This window comes from Telopea speciosissima, chromosome 9 (genome assembly GCF_018873765.1).
Source record: "Telopea speciosissima isolate NSW1024214 ecotype Mountain lineage chromosome 9, Tspe_v1, whole genome shotgun sequence".
Taxonomy (NCBI): domain Eukaryota; kingdom Viridiplantae; phylum Streptophyta; class Magnoliopsida; order Proteales; family Proteaceae; genus Telopea; species Telopea speciosissima.
The window spans coordinates 48,242,463-48,263,584 of record NC_057924.1 but is presented as its reverse complement, the minus strand read 5'-3'; the positions used below and the strand labels follow the sequence as shown (position 1 = coordinate 48,263,584).

Sequence of the window (21,122 nt, the reverse complement as noted above, 5' to 3'; positions counted from 1 at the left end):
AATGAAAATTGATAATGAATGGTTAATGAGCTCGGTCAAGGTACTTGAAAATTGTTTTAAGGGGAAAGAGGCAGCCAAAATGGAGGCTTTGAAATTGGAAATTAGTGTGAAGGAGAAGATTGAAAATGAAATAAGAAAGATTGATTTGGTGATAGAACCATTATCTTCTAACTGGAGAAAGCTCGTCAATGAAGATGTCGATGTAAGTACAAAGAAGTACATTGTTAAATTTCTACTGTGAAATTGAACATGTATTTTATTTATTTATTTTCTTCCCCCCACCCCTTTACCTTCTTACTTCTTTCTACTGCTCTTATTTCTATTACCGTCATGACCTTTTCGGATCCATGTAGCTAACCCCATTTAGTTGGCATAAGATTATGGTTGTTGTTGTTGTCACTTAAACATGTATTTCTTTTTGGATCACTCAAAACTTTACAAAAAGTGTTTTTAGGGAAAAAGAAATAAAAAATTTTGGTTACCTACTAGCTTATTGCAACTTATTACTTTCTTTTACAGGTCATATTAAAAGAGAGTTTGTTAGAGATGTATGTGCCAGAATGTCATAAACAACATGAAACCCAACACACTCACCGAGATGGCATTAGGGTCGAGGTATAAATGCTAGCCTCCTCCCTTAAAAGAGTACATTTTTCTTTATATGTTGTGCACTAGAGCTGTATTAAATAGTTGTAAATTATATGAGTAAGAAGTTTAAACTAAATGCTAAAAACATTTTTTTTCTTTTTGGCTAATTTGGAAAACTTCAAATGAAATTATCTCCCAACCAAAAGAAAACATTTAAGTTTAAAATTTTGGGTGTCTTCAGTCATTTCATTTTATTGTTGCTAGTGGGCGAAGACTATCTCATTAATTACGATAAAAAATAAATACCATTTTATGGAGTCTGTATAAACTATACATGTTATGTTACAGATACATGTAGAAATAAATATATGCATATGAACAAATAAAAAAGAGGGTGGACATCGGCGCAACGGTATGGTTGTTCCATTGCGATCTAGTGATCATGGGTTCGAGTCATGAAATAGCCTCTCTGGGAAACGGGTGTAAGGCTACGTACATTATTACCCTACCCTGACCCCACAATGGCGAAAGCCTCATGCATTGGGGACGTCCTTTTTATATGAACCAATAAAAAATTACTGAAATAGAAAATTTTCAATTTCAAGCTGCATATACAAATCGCAATTGGAATGAAATTTATATCTTTGGTTTTAATGATAAAGATTTGTAGCCCAAGTTTTGGAATTAAATTTGTGATTGGCATAGAGAACCTCATGAGTTGAGCTGAGGATTTTCCTACATCTGAGATCTTTATGAGGAGTTGATAATTTGATATTTTTTCTTTAGTAGTCACATAAAGTTCATAGTAAAATAAATATGGTAATATTGAGTTGGGGATAGTTCATTGATTAAAAAAAAAATGGCAGGAAGGGGAAAATCTTGTAGCATATGGTACATGCAAATTAAATGACGTGGAAAGCAGTGCAAGCAAACAAGTCTTCAACATGAGGAAAAATGATGGGTAAGAAAAGAGTACAATATAACAAGTCTTTGGCACAAGGTTTTTCTTGATTTATTATTATTGTTTTTTGTTTTTTAGTGATCCTTGGTCACATAATTGGTGACTTCGTTGGCACATATAGAACTTCTTTGTTTCGTAAATGATTATTCATTTTTGTTACTTTTAATGGCAGCGCCATATGATCTAGGTTTTGTCATATAATGAAAGAGAAATTAACAATTGATTGTTGTATTGGAGAAGTCATCCATTGTGCTTTTAATAGAGATTTAGTTGAGGTATTATATACAAGGTAACATTTGATTCATTGACTGTGATGTTATATGATATCATTGTCCTTCATGGAGAGCTTTTGGTAGAGAAAGGATCCTTTCATGCAACTCAACAGGAACTCCGTGCTTTGGAAGATCAAAATTGGATTGGGAGTCCCGTAAGTTCACTACATGATAGTATTCCTTACATGGTTACTGCTAAATACCATATATATTGATAATCTAATAATTTTTTGGATGTCATGTAGGTTGTTAATGTCTTCGGGCAAATGCTAATGCTAGAACAAAAAAAACTAATTGAAACTATATCTCGCCACCATTTTCCCACATACTTTGGGGTAAATTTTTATGTATGCATATTAAATACCAAAACAAGTGATTAAGGCTAAATATGAATTAATTTTCTCATTGATTATTGTAGGAAAAGATTGCTAAAGGAAGCACCAAGGGAATACAAGATTTAGAATGTTTTTATTCATTGGAGAAACTACACTATAACTTGACTCAATGTGAACTGGTAACTATTTCGAAGTAATTACCACAAGTTTATATCTTTTATGTTTATGTTTTTACCAGTTTATGTGTACTGTGTTGCATCAAGTACATCTTATTGTTGTTTTGCCATGTTGTTGCAATAAATGGATGACTAATGTACTCACTTTGACTAATTATAGTAATTTGTGGACAGCTTTTCATCCCCATATGCTTGGATAAACATTGGTTTTTGTACGTGATAAATTTGAAGGATCAAAGATTACATATTTTGGATTCCATGCGAGGAGAAAACACTCCTCATCAACACATGACAACAAAGATAGTGGTTTGTTTATTGTCTGTAGCTAAATTTTTGTGGCTCATTTAAGACATTATTATAATTTCCTAATTGGCTTAATCTGTGAGTAATTTGCAAAAGGACACATGCGAGAGGATATTAACCTTGCTAAATGAGGGGAAGATGATTTCAATTTCTAAATGGAGTCTAGATCGGCCTCAACTTCCATTACAAGCAAACTCGTATGTCTTTTGATTTTGGATTTAACTAAAATATTCTCTTATAGTTTCATTATATGTTGACAACCTTGATAAATCTTGTCATAGGCATGATTGCGGTGTCTTCATGTTGAAGTTTATGGACTGTTGGAACGGGAAATTGACTGAAAATTTCTCACAGGTATGGATATGCTTATAATTTATACGCATACTTCGTTTCTATGGTTGTATATTAACTTAATGGGGAGTGTTCTCTACCCGGGAGCGTGGTCCTACATGTACCTAGGCCAATAGGAGAGTGTGCGAGAGCATCAAGCAGGGCCTCATTTGTTGGATTTTGTGTTTTTCAGAAAGTAATTTCAAAACTTTCCTTTTTGAAATATAAGTTTCAAATATGAAAAACTCTTTCCCTCCACTTTGTTTTGATTTTGTTGGAAACACTTGTATATGTGTGTGCATGGTGGTTTGAACCAAGGACCTCTTGAGTAACCTTGTAAGGAAACTTGAAAAGGCTTGATTGCCTCTTCAAGTTTAGTCCGACATTGCTTAGGGACAAGTAGAAAAGTGAGCTAATATGAGCTCATGTTCCTTACAAGGGGCATAGGGTTCTAAGGGAAGTCTCCCTTGTCCTATGTGTGAGATTGGGGTCCGGGGTACTTTTCACACACCCGCGCTCCGAGCCGAGTAGGGCCAGGCCATGGCCGTGGTCGAGGTGGAGGTGGAGGTGGGGCGAGTATGGGTGTGGGTTCAATTAATGTATTCTTTTTGATGAAGTACATGCACCCACATACATGCACATGCACCCTTATCCGAGATGGCATCTTGCACATGCATTGTAGTACATATAGGCACATGCATATATGTGCACCCATACGTAGGGACCTGGTATGTACACATACCTATACGTAGAGGGGTCTGTATATGGGGGTGTACATGTCTATACATGTATAGGTGTGTAGAGACACATCCTATACGTACAGGTACTAGTAGGCTTATAAAAGCAAATGGGCCTTGGGCTTCAAAACACAATTCGTGCAAGTGTTTCCTGTGTTCTACAAACAGTGTGCTCTCTGCGTTTTGTTTGTTTTCCTTCTCTTCTTCTTCTTCCTTTCTGATTACTGAGTAATTACCTTCGGGTACTCCATACTGTAATCACTCTTGGGTGCTGCCAATTGTGATTGAAGTGGTTTTATCTTGGAGGTAGAACGCCAAGGTCAACCCGGATCTGCACAAATAGGGGGCGTTCCACACCTTAAGGAAAGTACTCTCTGTACGACTCCACTTGTGTTCCTGCTTGCTGTTTTGGAAGAAACAAGAAGACAGTCATAGTTGTACTGTAAGTTGTTTTATTTCTGTATTTATTTTGATATTTCATTCGGGTATATATATATATATATATATTTATATACAAGCAGATTCTGTCAAGTCTTATACCAATTGCCTAGAATCCTATTTCTAACAAGCTTAAGGTGTGGAAATAGGTATAAGACATGGCTACTGATTCTGGTTCAGATGAACTTAATGTCAATCCAACCAATGGGGCGAATCTAAATGTTGCTGCCGATCCAACTGTTGCTACCAATCCAGTGTTGCCTACCAGGTTTTCTCATCTGACTAATGTTGTGCCCTCCATGAGTGCTCTTCAGCCGTCGATGGAGAAAATGAGGATTGTTTTGGAGTTTGACAAAATTGACTAATTCAATGGTCAAAATTTCAAATGTTGGAAACAAATGATGTTGTTCGCTTTGACTCAAATTGGGGTGGCGTTTGCTTTAACAGAACCCAAACCGAGCCAAAGTGATGATGCTACACTTGAGGCAAAGAGGCTTGCATGGGTGGAGGCAGACTTCCAGTGCAAAAATTATATATTGAACACTCTCTCTCTTGAATTGTACAATGTTTACAATTCACTTGAGTTTGGTTATATGATTTGGGAAGCGCTCACCAAGAAGTATACTCTTGAAGATGCGGGTAGCAGCAAATATGTGACGGCAAATTTTCTCAATTTTGAGATGAATGATGGAGAAGAAATATCTCATCAGGTTGACAGGTTCCAAGTACTTGTTGGACGATTGGCCAAAGAGAATATTGTCTTGCCTGAAGTTTATGTCACTAGTTCCTTGATTGAAAAATTACCTTCCTCTTGGAATGAATTCAAAGTGGCTATGAAGCATAAGAGGAAGGAATGGACCTTTGAGCAAGTTGTGGTTCGAATTAAAATTGAGGAAAGGAACAGAGCAAAGGATAAGGTTGACAAGGTAACTGGGTTGACTAAACTCAAAGCAAACCTTGTGGAAACCGGGAAGCAATCACCATCTAAGAAGAACCTTCAAACTAATAAGGATAAGAGCTTCAAGAAGAAAAAGGGTAATTGCTTCATCTGTGGCAAAGCAGGTCATTTAAAAAAGAATTGTCGAAACAAGAAAAAGAATGAGAACAAAATCAATCTCATTGAAAGCGAGATTTTCACTGCTATGGTAACCGAGGTGAATATGGTTGATAAACCCAAAGATTGGGTTATCGACACTGGTGCTACTCGGCATATCAGTGGGGATCAAAGTATGTTTTCCAAGTATTCACCGGTTATCACAGGTGAAAGGGTATTTATGGGAAATTCTAGTACTTCGATTGTTGTCGGCAAGGGACAAGTTACTTTGAAATTGACCTCGGGAAAGACATTAATTTTGGACAATGTTCTTCATGTTCCCGAAATAAGGAGAAATTTCGTGTCAGGGCCACTCTTGAACAAGGCAGAGTTTAAATTATCTTTTGAGTCTGACAAGATGATATTGATTAAGAATGATGTATTTGTAGGAAAGGGTTACCTAAGTGATGGGCTCTTTGTATTAAGTGTTTCTGATATTATGAATGAAGTATCTAGTTTTGTTTACTTTGTTAGTTCTTATGATATGTAGCATGCTAGATTAGGACATTGTAGTGCTGCTTATATTAACAAGATTTACAAGTTGGGATTAATTGGTGAAAACATCAAACCCTCCTTGAACAAGTGTCCTAACTGTGTTGAGACCAAATTTACTAAAAGGCCGCATAAGTCTGTGACAAGACAAAATAATCTTCTTGATCTTGTTCACAGTGACTTATGCGATTTTAAGTCACTAGAATCAAGAGGTGGTAAGAAGTACATGGTAACGTTTATTGATGACTATTCAAGGTATACTATGATTTATTTGCTTGCTTCAAAGGATGAAGCATGTAATGCATTTATTTCATATAAGATGGAAGTTGAAAATCAACTTGGGAAGAGAATTAAAAGACTTAGAACTGACAGAGGTTCAGAGTATTTTAATCTCTCTAATTTTCTTGACAGTAATGGCATCATACACGAAACCACCGCTCCTTATCAACCAGAATCGAATGACATAACCGAAAGAAAAAATCGAACCTTGAAGGAAATGATGAATTCATTACTAGTAGGCTTGGGATTACCTCTTGATATGTGGAGAGAAGCTATTTTAACGACTTGTTATATACTCAATAGAGTACCCCACAAAAAGACGAAAATATTGCCTTTCGAGTTATGGCACAATCGAAAGCTTAGTATTAAACACTTAAGAGTTTTGGACTGTTTGGCTAAGGTAGCAATTCCTAAACCAAAAAAGAGGAAACTTGGTTCTAAGACTTTTGATAGCGTATTTATAGGATACGCGATGCACAGTAATGCATACAGGTTTATAGTATTAACGACCGTAGAAGGCGTATGTAAAGAATATGACATTGTTGAGTCCAGATATGCTGAATTTTTTGAAAATATATTTTCTTATAAGTCAAATCAGTTGGCTAATAACAAAGATTGTAGTGATTTAATGTTAGGAAAGGAAGTGTCAAATGATGATCATGAAATTGATGATGGTCATGAGTTAAGTGATGACGATACAAATCAACTACGTAGAAGTAAAAGGCAAAAGAAATCTAAGTATTATGGACATGATTAGATCATTTATTTAATAAACGATGAACCTCACTGGCTTGTCTATCTAATAGATAAGGATCCTATTACCTATAGAGAAGTAGTAACATCTCAGGATGCTGTATTCTAGAAGGAAGCAATTAAAAGTGAGTTGGATTCAATCATATCTAATCATACTTGGGAACTTGTTGACTTGCCACAAGGATCTAAGGTGTTAGATACTAAGTGGATATTCTGTAAAATATTGAAAGCGGATGGGTCACTTGACAAGTTTAAAGCAAGACTAGTAGTTAAAGGTTTTAGACAAAAGAAAAATATTGATTATTTTGACACTTTTGCTTCTGTAGCCAGAATTACTACTATAAGAGTTATGATGGCCATAGCGTCTATATATAATTTGGTGATACACCAAATGGATGTCAAGACAGCATTCTTAAATGGTGACTTGGAGGAAGAGATTTATATCAAACAACCGGAAGGTTGTAGTGTACCTGGACACAAACAAAAAGTGTGCAAATTGGTGAAGTCTTTATATGGACTCAAACAAGCACCTAAACAATGGCACGAAAAGCTTGATGTTGTACTACTATCAAATGGTTTTCTGATCAATGATGCAAAAATATGTTTGTATAGTAAATTTCATCAAGGAAATGGTGTGTTTATACTAGTTTATGTCGATGACATGTTGCTAATGGGAACTAGTATGGATATAGTGAAACAAACCAAGAGTCTTTTGATGTCCAACTTTGACACAAAAGACATGGGTGAAACTGATGTGATTCTAGGAATCAAAATCATCAGAAAGGATAGATAAATTATCTTATCTCAGGTTCACTATATTGAGAACATGCTGAAAAAATATGATTATCTTGATTCAAAAGCAATAAAGACACATTTTGATCAGGGATGTCATTTACGAAAGAATTTGGGTGAACCAGTTAATCAAAAGAGGTATTCTCAGATTATTGGTTCCGTTTCGTATTTGATGAATAGCACAAGACCAGATATTGCTTTAGCTGTTGGAAAATTGAGTCAATTCACTCATAACCCTGGGGAAGAGCATTGGCTTGTTATTAACATGTTGATGAGGTACCTAAAAGGTACGATGCATTATGATCTTCATTATAGCGGAATACCGGCTGTACTAGAAGGTTATTGTGATGCTAATTGGATCTCAGATACGAATGAATCCTTAGCAACTAGCGGGTATGTATTCACGCTAGGTGGTGGAGCAATTTCTTGAAAATCTGTAAAACAGTCATGTAGTATAGGTTCCACCATGGAAGCTGAATTTATTGCCTTAGAAAAGGCAGGAACTGAAGTCGAATGGCTCAGAAATGTTGTGATGGATGTTCCATTGTGGCCGAAACCGGTGCCTTCTATCTCACTTCACTGTGATTGTATGACAGCTATAGCAAAAGCAAAGAATAGGGTGTACAATGGAAAAAGGAGACATATTCGTCTACGTCATAATTTTGTTAGGCAATATATAAGTGAAGGGACGATAGCTATCGACTATGTGAAATCCGAAAAGAATCTTACGGATGTGTTCACGAAACCTATGCCTACAGTACTTCTTGATGAAGCATCTAAAGGAATGGGCTTGAGGCCTGTGTCATAGGTCATGTAATGGAAACCCAACCTATGTGAAGAGGACTAATCATGAATTAGGTTCAAAAGGTACAAACGAAGTCACTAGGAGACCTGTATAGTACTACTATGTATTTGCTCATTCTGGTTAGATGGTAAAGTCGTATCACCACAATGAGAAGAGGTTGAGTTATAAGACTCTTAATTAGCCGAATCCTACGAAATGTGGGGGTATGTTATCTGTGGTGCACATTGGCTAACCTAAATGAATGTAAGGGATGAGGCCGCCTGTCGATAAGAGTTTTTAAAAGGCGAACTCTTTAAACATTCATGAGACCAAGATAGGGGACAAGGCCATATAATGACCAATTTTCTATTTAAGACGAGGTCCGAACGTCGACTGGTAGGATATGGATGGTGAGCTAGCCAGCTACACAGAAGAGGAAAGGTTCAAGAAGTCTGACTTCACCCGTACTCTGTAGCGTAGTTCATCAAACCTAGTGTAGGTTCAAGTCCGAAAGACACCTCCAACGATGTGTCCTACTATGTCTAAATTTTACTCAGTAGTCTGTTCCGTTTTATCGATATTTTGAAATTTGTGGGGGATTGTTGGATTTTGTATTTTTCAAAAAGTAATTTCAAAACTTTCCTTTTTGAAATGTTATTTTTGAAATATAAGTTTCAAATATGAAAAACTCTTTCTCTCCACATTGTTTTGATTTTGTTGGAAACATTTGTATATGTGTATGCATGGTGGTTTGAACCAAGGACCTCTTGAGTAACCTTGTAAGGAAACTTGAAAAGGCTTGATTGCCTCTGCAAGTTTAGTCCCACATTGCTTAGGGACAAGTAGAAAAGTGAGCTAATATGAGCTCATGTTCCTTACAAGGGACATAGGGTTCTAAGGGAAGTCTCCGTTGTCCTATGTGTGAGGTTGGGGTCCGGGGTGCTTTTCACACACGCACGCGAGCACCGAGCCGAGCCGGGCCAGGCCGTGGCCGTGGTCGTGATCGAGGTGGAGGTGGAGGTGGAGGCGAAGGCGGAGCGGGGTGGGGCGGGTGTGGGTGTGGGATCAATTAATGTATTCTTTTTGGTGAAGTACATGCACCCACATACATGCACATGCACCCTTGTCCGAGATGACATCATGCACATGCATTGCAGTACGTATAGGCGCATGCATATATGTGCACCCATACGTAGGGACCTTGTATGTACACATACCTATACGTAAAGGGGTCTGTATTTGGGGGTGCACATGTACAGGTGTTTAGAGACACATCCTATACGTACAGTTACTAGTGGGCTTATAAAAGCAAATGGGCCTTGGGCTTCAAAGCACAATTCGTGCAAGTGTTTCCTGTGTTCTACAAACAGTGTGCTCTCTGCATTCTGTTTGTTTTCCTTCTCTTCTTCTTCTTCCTTTCTGATTACTGAGTATTACCTTTGGGTACTCCGTATTGTAATCACTCTTGGGTGCTGCCAATTGTGATTTAAGTGGTTTTATCTTAGAGGTAGAACGCCAAAGTCAACCCGGATCTGCACAAATAGGGGGCATTCCACACCTTAAGGAAAGTACTCTCTGTACGACTCCATTTGTGTTCCTGCTTGCTGTTTTGGAAGAAACAAGAAGACAGTCATAGTTGTACTGTAAATTGTTTTATTTCTGTATTTACTTTGATATTTCATTCGGGTATATATATATATATATATATATATATATATATATATATATATATATATATATATATATATATATATATATATATTTATATACAAGCAGATTCTGTCAAGTCTTATACCGATTGCGTAGAATCCTATTTCTAACATCATTTGCGCATTTCATGGGGGCAGGGCAATCATTTTGCCCCCATATGCTTGGCCGGAGGGTGCACTCTCCCCGATAATTCTTTTTCCCTAATTTAATTTGATTAAGTTATTATCTTTATTGTTCACTCTTTCAAAATGCAGGATGACATTGTATTTTTCCGAAAGAAGATTCAAGAAGACTTGATGCTATTCTCCAGGAATAATGCTAAAAAGAAAACTTCAATAAAGTATGTCCTTTTATTTATTTATTTTTTTTACCAATTACATATTATCAAGATATTTTAAAACCAATAGATAATGTAACATTAATTTTTTTAAATATTTATGGGACAGATTTTTTTACACGGCTCATACACACTTGTGCTTTGAACCATTGGACGGGCATGACCGTGTACAATGCACAGCTTCTCATCTCCATTCAATGGTTGAAGGCATGGTCGTGCACCATGCACGATTGTGTATGAAACCTTTTGCCAATATTTATTATCTTTTGATATTTATTTACTTTTACAGAGGTATTAACCAAAGGCACGAGTACTCCAGAGTCCAGAAACACTTACAACTCAGCAAGTGTGCGTTGGAAATCAATACTCATTGAATAATAGTTAAATTTATGATGCTGTTTTTTAAATTATCTTGGTAGGACATGGGAGAGCATTTTAAAGCGTAGGCATCACAAGTAGAAAATAACCATACTAGAGTGCATCCCAAAACAAAATTGTATTAAAGTGAATCTCAGGTTTCATTTCTATGGTTATATATTAACTTAATGGGAAGTGTTCTCTACGCGGGAGTTTGGTCCTATACGGAGACCAATGGGAGAGTGTGCGGGAGCATCAAGCAGGGCGTCATTTGCACATTTCATGGGTGCGGGGCAGTCATTTCGCCCCTATATGTTTGGCTGCAGGGTGCACACTTCCCGACAGTTCTTTTTTCCTAATTTAATTTGATTAACTAATTATCTTTTATTATTCGCTCTTTCAAAATTAGGATGACATTGTATTTTTTTGAAAGAAGATCCAAGAAGACTTGATGCTATTTTCTAAGAACAATGCTCAAAAGGAAATTTCAACAAAGTATGTCATTTTGTTTTGTTTTTTTTTTAACAACTACATATTATCAAGATATTTTAAAACCAATAGATAGTGTTACATTATTTTTTTTTAAATATTTATTATCTTTTGATATTTATTAACTTTTACATAGGTATTAACCAAAGACGCGAGTACTCCAGAAACACTTACAGCTCAGCAAGTGTACAATGGAAATCAATACTCATTGAATAATAGTTAAATTTATGATATTATTTTACATTCTTTTGGTAGGACATAGAAGAGCATTTTAGAGCCTAGGCATCACAAGTAAAAAATAACTATACTAGAGTGCATCCCAAAACAAAATTGTATTAAAGTGAATCTCAGGTTCCGAAAATTCCCGGTCATCCATTTTTGAACTGGGTTGCAATAAAAAATGGTTTTATTTTACCAATCTTGATTCAAATGCTCTGTTAATTTGAGGGATCTAAAGTTTGACCTTGTCTAACTCATTATGAGAATTTTATTCATTTAGTATGAAAATGGTAGTTTCAACTCCTAAATTGAATGTGGTCAAGTGCTTAGCGCACTTGGTAGCTAGTGGTGCGTAAAGGCCCATTGCTATTAGGAGGTCTTGAGTTCAAGTCTTCTGATTCACATCCTACATCCCCCCCTTAACTATCAAAAAAAAAAAAAAAACTCCTAAATTGATTGGACTACTACCATTTGAAATAATTTTTCTGTCGACATCCTAAAAACAGTAGTCATGGATTTACCATACCGTTCTAGAGACACTTTTCAATTATGGGGATGGACCTAGACACAAGACCCATTGACCCAACATACAGACAATCTTAGTCTTGGGTCTCATCACAACCTCGACCGCCGTTGTTGTTGACAAAGGAATACTAGAGAAACTCGGGAAGAATGACAGAAAAGAGAAGCTATTAGATCAGTTAGATTGCCTTTTTACCATTTTAACCTCGGAAATGAGCCACTAGAACATGTGCTTATTAAACTTGAGCGTAAAAATGAAAGAAAAACATTTCTGCCATAATCCAAGAAACTCGGGAAGAATGACAGAAAAGAGAAGCTATTAGATCAGTTAGATTGCCTTTTTACCATTTTAACCTCGGAAATGAGCCACTAGAACATGTGCTTATTAAACTTGAGCGTAAAAATGAAAGAAAAACATTTCTTCCATAATCCATAATAGACGGTTGAGTGATTTTGGGGGTGTTTTCATTTATTTTAAATAAAAATAAGTTTCAAAAGTGATAACAAACACATGAAAAAATGAAAAATGATACCAAAAAGACCCTAAATCATGATGCTTGGATTGACATTTTATGGTGGAGGGTTAATGTAGTAGAGACATTTTGACAAACTTTGCATGTTTTGTACTTTGGTTCCGATGGCCATGAAATTTGTGCCATTTGAAATGTATTAAAAAATGCAATGTACTGGAATAAATTTCAAGTTAAAGTTCTCAAAAAAATCCATTATTTTATGCTGATAAAAGTGAAAATCTAGGGTTTTTTTTTTGGCCAAACACTAAAATTTACCATTGATCAAAGAAACTGATGTTGTTCAAACGACTTGTAATAGATAAATTAGAGAGCTTATAAATAACCAAGAATGTTGAATTTTGTAATAATATTTTAAGAATATATGTTGCAGATCAGGCTGCAGATTTTACTCTTAAGATTATTATTTGGAGCCATGCAAACATATTATCTACATTTATGCATCTACACAAATCATCATCTAGAGTTTGAAAGCCAATCCTACACATTATGAAAATAGTTGACATTTTAAGGATAAGTTTTTAACCATAAGCTGCTAATTAGCACCAAGGCCTTGTGCTGGGACTGATACAACGACCAACTCATAACTGCCACGTGGATGTTCTTCTGCTCATATTTGGGGCATAGATAGACTACATCATCTTCTATCTAATTTTAATAACAATACATGCAACTCAAATATTGAGTATTCTCTCTGGCACAAATACGATCATCAACATATGCACAATAAATTAATTATTAAAAATATAAGAGAAAGTAATCTAAGTATATGGTTAATCTAGAATCTAGACTACCAAATATGACACCTAGCTAACCCAAAAGATCTCTTACCTATCTAATAGTTTAGATTTCTCACATCATCCTCCAGATGGTTAAAACGTATCAGTGGTTCTGATGCAAGAACCAATGTGCTAAACTACTAATGCCATAGTCAAAATTAAGGAACTAGTTTCAAACTCAGTCATTACCTATTAAACATTCACTAAGGGTCTAAAAAGAGGGTCCAATCATGTATGCTTAATGGTCTGGAGGCCACATCGTCAGTGCACTGTCAGATTGTGCACTACAGAGGATTTTTATCCCCACACAAGAGGAAAGTGACTAGAACCCTGGCTATTAAATCGATAACGAGTAAGGACATAATAACCAAAAGAAATGAAGGTCTATTTCAAAAAATAAATAAATGACAATTAAAGTACCCAACGTTTTCAGAAATTATAGTTCAAGTCTCCAAGGTTTCATAAATTGTGTTTGGAGTACCTAGATCAGATTAAGGTTAATCAAATTATTTAATTTTTTATTCATTTCCGATTTTAACCTTATAAATTATCTTCTTATATTTTAAAATTTAAAATAGTGAGACCCATGCTACCGTCCTTTTGTTTTATTTTTTATTCTCCGTCTTCTTCTTCTTCCCGCCCCACCCCCTCCTTTCCTGTCTAGCCCTCCAACCTGCTCCTGCTCTACAACCTACCTAGGCTTGTCAATTGGTATGGATTTGGTAATACATACGGTTTTGTCTCACACATTTTTTCATCTCTTTTGCTCTCTCGCAGGCAAACACACACACATTAACGATTTTGTGAAGGAAAAAAAGACAAGTCAACAACTTGTTTGGTGCATAGTCATTTACAATTACCAATTTATGCCAAAGATATATGCCTTTTTGAACATGTGAATCAATATGAATTGGGTTATACTAGTTATAATTAATCAAAACGTATTTGTAATTTTGTATAGAAGATACTCAAATTATTGCAGAAATAGTTAGGAAATACTTATCTATTTACATATCCTGGACACCTCCCCTGCCATTAAAATGGTGAATCTTGAGGAGTGACAGAGAAAAGATGTTTCTTCTGCACCCGAACCTGATTGTAGGTTTGGAACCCAAGGTCATAACTACCAGTACCTTATGGTGTATTGACTAGGTGGTTGTTCGAGAAGAAGGAACCCCGGTAGTGAAACTTCACTTGCCAACAAGTAGACGAATACCTCCTCCATGCAATTGCAAAGTCCACCACCAAATGTACAACTCATGGTGAGTATCCCTAATTGACTAATCCTAACTGTAAACTTAATATATTAAGCTTGGGAATTATATTGGAGAAGTTATTATGCGAAGACATTAACAATCGAGGTGTTTCGGCATCAGAACAACAAAGGTCGATACTAGGTCGATTACTAGGGTCGATGTGGATCGACCTGAGTTGATGTACTACCTTAAACTCTGTCCCGTGAGTGCGGGGGTTGGTGCAGTAAGTTAAGGGTTTCCTCGCCGTGTCCCAAATACCTAGTACTAGAGGTATTCCCCCAACAAATAGAGTAAGCAGGACCCGCGTATCAACCCACGTACCTAGAAATCAGAATATAATCTATTATGGGCAATTAGGACCTTGGCCAAACAGACCCGTAGGATCCACTATATAAAGATCTAAGCCATTCTAATTCTATTCTTAGCTAAAATCGTTGGAAAAGGCGAGAAAAAGAAGAGAAGAAGAAGAGGGAGGGGGGTGGGGGGGGGAGGCCTGGTTGCCAAATTCTGAAACTAGGTAAGGGAAACTCCACCTCTCCTCTCTCCTTTCCACGGAAATTGACCTTCTTCAAAAACCCCTACTGAAATCGGTTTTATCTTCCAAGGTTCAGCTGTGTGGGAAGGATCAAGAGTAAAAAACCACCTCTTAACTCCAAGTTCGATCAGCATTTGAAAGGAGATTCCCCATCACAACTCTAGTTCTTTCCATAGGTTTCTTCTTAAAGCATGAAACCAAGTTCTAACTCTAATCTAAGCTAGGGATTTATCCAATCAATGGTCATGCATGATAATTTATTCGAATTTTATGAGGTTGAGAATCTAATTTCATACATGCATGCTCAATTCTACTTTAAATACTTACGTAAATCTTTCTTAGAGCTAGGATAATGCACAGATTCTATTTTAAGTTAGGATGGAACATCAAACTTCTTGCATGACTAAATCGGAGAAGATGGGACTCAAATTCATACATACTTGATCAACCCCCTTCATGCATGTTTAAATCCGAGCCTATTTACCTAAACCTAAATGAACCAACCAGAAGCTATTTTTAGCCATGCATGGCTGTCAGGGTGAAATCGAAACCCAACCCCCAAGCATGCCCCCAATTTCCTTGTTTGATCACCAATTCCATCATCTAGACCTAATTAGAATGTTGTGTGGATCAAATGATTATCATCCCTATAACCCCTGGATGAAATCCAAGCAAAACCCCTGAAATTCCATTTGAAATTCACTGGCTCGATCAGGTCGATCACTGGGGTCAATGTGGATCGACCTAAGCCATCGACCTGAGTTGGATCCTTAAAGTCCTCAAATCCAATTAACCTCTATTGAACCTCTGGATTACATCCTTGTTAATATTTAGATGATACCATGTGAAAATTCCCATAGATTCTCTAAAAATATAGCAACTACTCACTAGGGTCAATGGGGATCGACCCGAGCCATCGATCTGAGTTGCTGTAACTCTGTTTCTAAGTTTTAAATCTGTTCCAACCTGAATCTTAGTGCACCCTAGGACCCCTCCTCTACTCTAACTCATTCTAATTCATGTACTTGAATAATTAACATACGATAGGATCCTTGTGCGACGAGGTTTGATCGGAATGCGAATCGGAACCCGATAATCAATCGAACAGTCAAGTCTTTGACAAGGTGAGTGGGATAGACATTTGACTTTTGAGAGTGTTTCTATTATTGCATTTGTATGTCATTCATGCATGATTGCTAATTAAATTATATTATGCCTGTTAAATTCATTTTCATATTATGTTTGCTTAGTTAATTTAATTTTGATCAAGTGTCTTTAATTTTGGATATGGGACTATTTCAATTACTGATTGAGTTAAGGATAAGAATGGGGATGTGTGATAATGCTTGATAGAATAGATGTCGTAGCCGGATTGGAAATGTAGGGTACGATGCATCATAGTATGGGATGCGGGAGTACTGTATACCACATACTATGCCATATAGATGCATGAGGTTAGGGGTAACTCACACCCGTATGCTACAACTCTTACCAATAGGGATTTAGGTGTTGGGTAGCCATAGCATCCTATTGTCCGAGAGATGTCTTCCGTCCAGGATAGTGTTGACTATGGTTATCAAGGGTCTGTCTGTTATACCCGCACCCCGAGATATAATTAAATATTATTTCTTCTCATGACGTGTAGATACCGCTGTCGTGTATGCTGGTGACCTGTTCTTCATGATGGTCAAATCTAGTTACAAAATCATTTACCACAATACGGGTTTGCCTGTGGAGAAAAGATTTCTCAACAACCAGTGGGGAAAGTTCGTTGACGGCGACTTCGTTGACTATCCTCCAAGTACCAGCCTGGGAAGCGAGGAGTTTAGGAGAGAGCATCCTAGACCTTCGCCTCAGTTGGACACTTCGTTCAGTGATGAGCTTGGCATTGCCATGGCGAAGCTATTCGGGGTCATGAGTGATAAACCATGACAGGGGAAAAGTAAATGCTAGCCCTCAAGTTTTATTATTTATTCTTTCCGTGGTGACCTCGAAGTGCGGGTCAAGGCCTGAACCGCTCGAGCTATTTCATGTGAGAAGGTAATATTTTAATTTCGGGTCCCACTTACCTTTGGGAAGTACATTGAGGACTTATACCCATCTCATGTGAATCCATCTTAAAATGGGTTTTTCCCTAATTAAAGCTTGTGGGCAGGCCCATTTAACTTAAGAAACCATTTAACTTGTATGACCCATTTTACTAAAGGCCCATTTAACCCTATTGACCCAAGGATGGGTTATCCATTCACTTACCCACATAGAACTAATCGGTCGGGTCAACTCATTTAGCTCTTGACCCATTTGGCTTAAGAGACCCAAGATCCACTTTCTATAAATAAGCTAAAGGGGGAGAAAGCATTCAATTCTCAATTACTTCTCCCATCTAACCTAAATCGTGGAGGAGAGAAAGAGGAGTGAAAGAGGTGGAGAAGCTTGGTGGAAGGTTGAGACCCCATCTCTTGGAGCCATAAATCGTGGAGCTCTCTTATCTTGGGGGTAGGTAAGCCATTTGAAGCTTTCCTCCTTCTTCTATTTTGGGTTTTAAAGGATTGGGAAATGGGAGAGATTCAACCTAGAGCTCTCTTGGAACCCAAGAAATCGATGGAACCTTAAAGCCTAGGCTACGGTGGAGTTATTTCACTCCATTATGAGCTCTAATGTTAGTAGTCTCATTCTATTTGAGAGATTTAGGGTTTGGACCCTATTATGCTTTAGGTTAGGTTCTTCTCGGTTCCTTCTCTTGAATCTATTGGGTTGAATGGACCTAGAGAGGTCTTAGAACCCTAATGAGCTTAGGATGGAGCTTCCTTGATGTTCCTATGCTTTAAACCACTTGAAAATGAAACCCTTGGAGGGGGATCCTTTGGATTTTGGACCTGCAGGTGTGAGGTTTTACATGTGGTTTGAGACCTGCAAGAAACCACCCTGAGATTACCTCCCTGAGAAGGCCCTTGGAAAGCTAGGATTTATGTGCGGTTTCATTTCCTGAGACAAACCACTCCTACAACCGCACTTAACTGAGACTGTCCTGAGCCCCTGGTTTTCTAGGATTTACCTGTGGTTTTAGAAATTGGGCATGAGACCACTCCTGCAATCACTCTGCTCCTGAAACCTTGTACTTAAGTGGTTATGGGAGACCTTTTGGGGATCATTTCCCTTTGCTTGTTTAACCGTATTTTTACTCTTTGTTTAGGTTAATATATCCATCTTGTGGCTTATTGCTTGATCGAGACTACAACTTATAATCTTGGTGCTTGGCATGTATATTGTGAGTGGGTTTGGTCTTATTTGGGCTTGCTATCATTAAATATACATGTATCATGCTAGTAGTATATCTTATAAACCATGCTTATGCATTTTGCATACTTATTATTGGATTTGATACATTGATGTTGTGGTTGTTTTCCTTTTCTTATTGGGTTACGGTGTCGGTGAATGCCGGTGCTGGAACCCCAGATTATATACATAATATGTTGATTGAATTCATATTGAACTGTATGCGCCGTGCCGTGCTGGTAACCTGGTACTAAACCAGATGAAAAGTTGATGCGCCTGGATTACCTCTCGGGACGATAGGACTTGCATGTAGTATATCTGCGGCTAGGACTTTGCACCCTATTGGTACGACCCTTGCCAACAGGGGTTTAGGTGTTGGATAACCAGAGCCCGGATTCTGTGGTGTGAGAGAGAGCCAGTCATGGTAGTGATGGTTATATTGGGGTCTGCCATTGGAATGTTTTGGTGGCATTGCCCGGCGTAGGCTCCCGGGTGGCAGTTGAGGTCTCATTGTGGTGATAAATGGAAGTGACCCACAGTGTTTCCCGAATTATCACAGTAGCATATACCTCTGACTTAGTTGTTTGTTAGGTGAAAAAAAATGGAATTAACATGTGCATGCATCATTGGACTATGTGAATTGCGTGTTTGTGCATCCCCATCCCCTCACTGGCTCAGTGGAGCTAACCCCCTCGTGTGCACACTTTTTAGATTATGATGCAAGTGACGGGTATCTCGCGGGACTTGGAGTTCAGCCCTCGGGATACGATGAGATTGGTGAGGAGGAGCCGGAAGCCGTGTTTGAGGAACATGACGACGGGTGTCCTTGCGATGATTGTGCCTACGGGCCATGAGGATATTCGGGACTTGGTCCCTTTTGAATTACTTTTGGGGCTTAGGCCGTGTATAAATATTTACTGTTACACCCTTTTGATAGTTATTAGATGGTCATTAGAAATGTGACTAACTACTATGTCTATCATCTAGCCTTTGAACATCTTGTAACTATTTGATTTTACACGCTTCGCAATACTACTGATCTTTGGAATGTAATATTCTTTTTTTCGCATTCTGATATTATATTGTGTTAATATTGATTATGATTGTGCGTTGGGACACTATGTCAGTGATCCGAGCGGTTTAGTAGGATGACACGCGTCGTCCTAGTCACCCTTTATATTATATTATATTCCTTGTTTGGAATAGGGGCGTGACACTGCCAATGGGCGGTTTGCAACGCTATGACCTGTGTGGGTCCCACCGCAACAATTGAGGTTGCAACCGAGGTGATGATCGAAAAAAGTTGAGGTTGTTATCCAAGTTGTTGCTGTAGCATCAACTTAGTGACTTAGTCTTTGCTGTTAGGGGATTAAAAATAATATAATTGAATTTTATGCATATAGGATCATTTGTGATGCAACTACTTGCATGGTTTATTTCACTCATTGGGCTTAGTGGAGCTCACCCCCGTGGAATTTCTCTTTTAGATGATCTTGCAGATGGATGCGTCCCTGAGTGGGAGAATTATCTCGAGGCGGAGGCTAATAGTGATTGTGACTATCCTAATATGGACCCCGAGGGGTGTGATCCCTCATTTGCATGTGATTAGAGTGTCCCTTGATGACGAGACCTGATGGAATGGACTTTCTTTTTTATGTTTTACAACAGTCTTTTTGAGTCGATAGGATTCTACTGAACTTTTCTTTTGTAAAGCTTACATGGTTTCTTTTTGCATAGATAACCCCACTGTTCAAATGTGAAGCTTTAAACATGTTATGTAATTATGTGGTATGACATAGGGTGGGAGAACCTCTATGCATGATGTAAATATTATCCTGTTTGGATAAATTTTAATCTTTCCACTGCACTCTGTTATTTATTGTCTTCTTACTTTTGAATGGTGGTTTGTGAGATATAAATATTGCTTCTAGATCCTGGAGTTTGGCGGATATCGTTGGGTATCCGGGTCACCTGCCGGATCCCTTCATGGGTCGGCTTCGGGGTGTGACAAAAGAACTTTTAAGAACATAAAAATTCAATATATTATATTGTAGAATGGGGATTGAGACACAACATACATATATTCAGACAAAAACACAAAGCCCGATGTAAGTACCGTGGTCCTCCGCGACGAGGTTTCTTCAGCCTTATTGGTGATAGACTTATTTGGGTCTGATAAAGTGGGGTATCATTTTGACGTATCATCATGGGGGAGGGATCATGCTTCATAAAATATTAAAACAATGAGGAGTCGCCACCTAGGGTTAGGGCCTAGGACCCACAAGATGTAGCCCTATCTGTTATGAACGGAAACGGGCTACAAAACTCCATATGGTCTGGTCAGAGATTCGGATAAGGGGTCAAGTTACAAACATGGGAAGGTGTTAGGCATCCATCTTGCCCAGCAAGAGCCGGTCTTTCTGTTATAGATGCTAAAAGGGGCGAATATTCTCTCTATGAAATTACATAATATACATTATACATATATTTACAGTATTTACACTAAACGATAAGCCACAAAAAACTACATTGTAAATGATGGAAATGTAATAAATGTACCTCTATGCGAGTGTACCTCGGATCTCAGCGATTCCCTGGCTCAGGGGAGATGGACGAATGGGCCAACACGGGCTTTTCTGGACAGACTAACGGCTCTCTTTGAAGGTTCTTTTGTTATCTTTATGCGAACAGAATAACGGTTGCGAAGAGGATTTTCGCTATTTGTACACTGACGAGCTAGCGAGATAGAGGGGTGGAAACCGCTCTTTCACTCGAATGG

At 37.8% G+C, this 21,122-nt stretch overlaps 1 protein-coding gene across 2 annotated transcripts; it reads left to right on the top strand.

The window, feature by feature from the left end:
• The first annotated feature begins 1,482 nt into the window (after window positions 1-1,482).
• Window positions 1,483-10,689, top strand: LOC122639524 (putative ubiquitin-like-specific protease 1B). 2 transcript variants are annotated; one of them, XM_043832389.1, is made up of 9 exons: window positions 1,483-1,549; window positions 1,892-1,976; window positions 2,067-2,156; window positions 2,240-2,335; window positions 2,507-2,638; window positions 2,732-2,832; window positions 2,917-2,989; window positions 10,298-10,383; window positions 10,672-10,689. In XM_043832389.1, exons 1-9 carry the CDS (start codon window positions 1,533-1,535, stop codon window positions 10,676-10,678), a joined length of 687 nt encoding a protein of 228 aa, XP_043688324.1. In that variant the 5' UTR covers window positions 1,483-1,532; the 3' UTR covers window positions 10,679-10,689. The 2 variants fall into 2 exon arrangements, with proteins under 2 accessions (XP_043688324.1, XP_043688325.1); XM_043832390.1 differs by lacking the exon at window positions 1,892-1,976 and having other exon boundaries at window positions 1,501-1,549.
• Window positions 10,690-21,122: the final 10,433 nt, after the last annotated feature.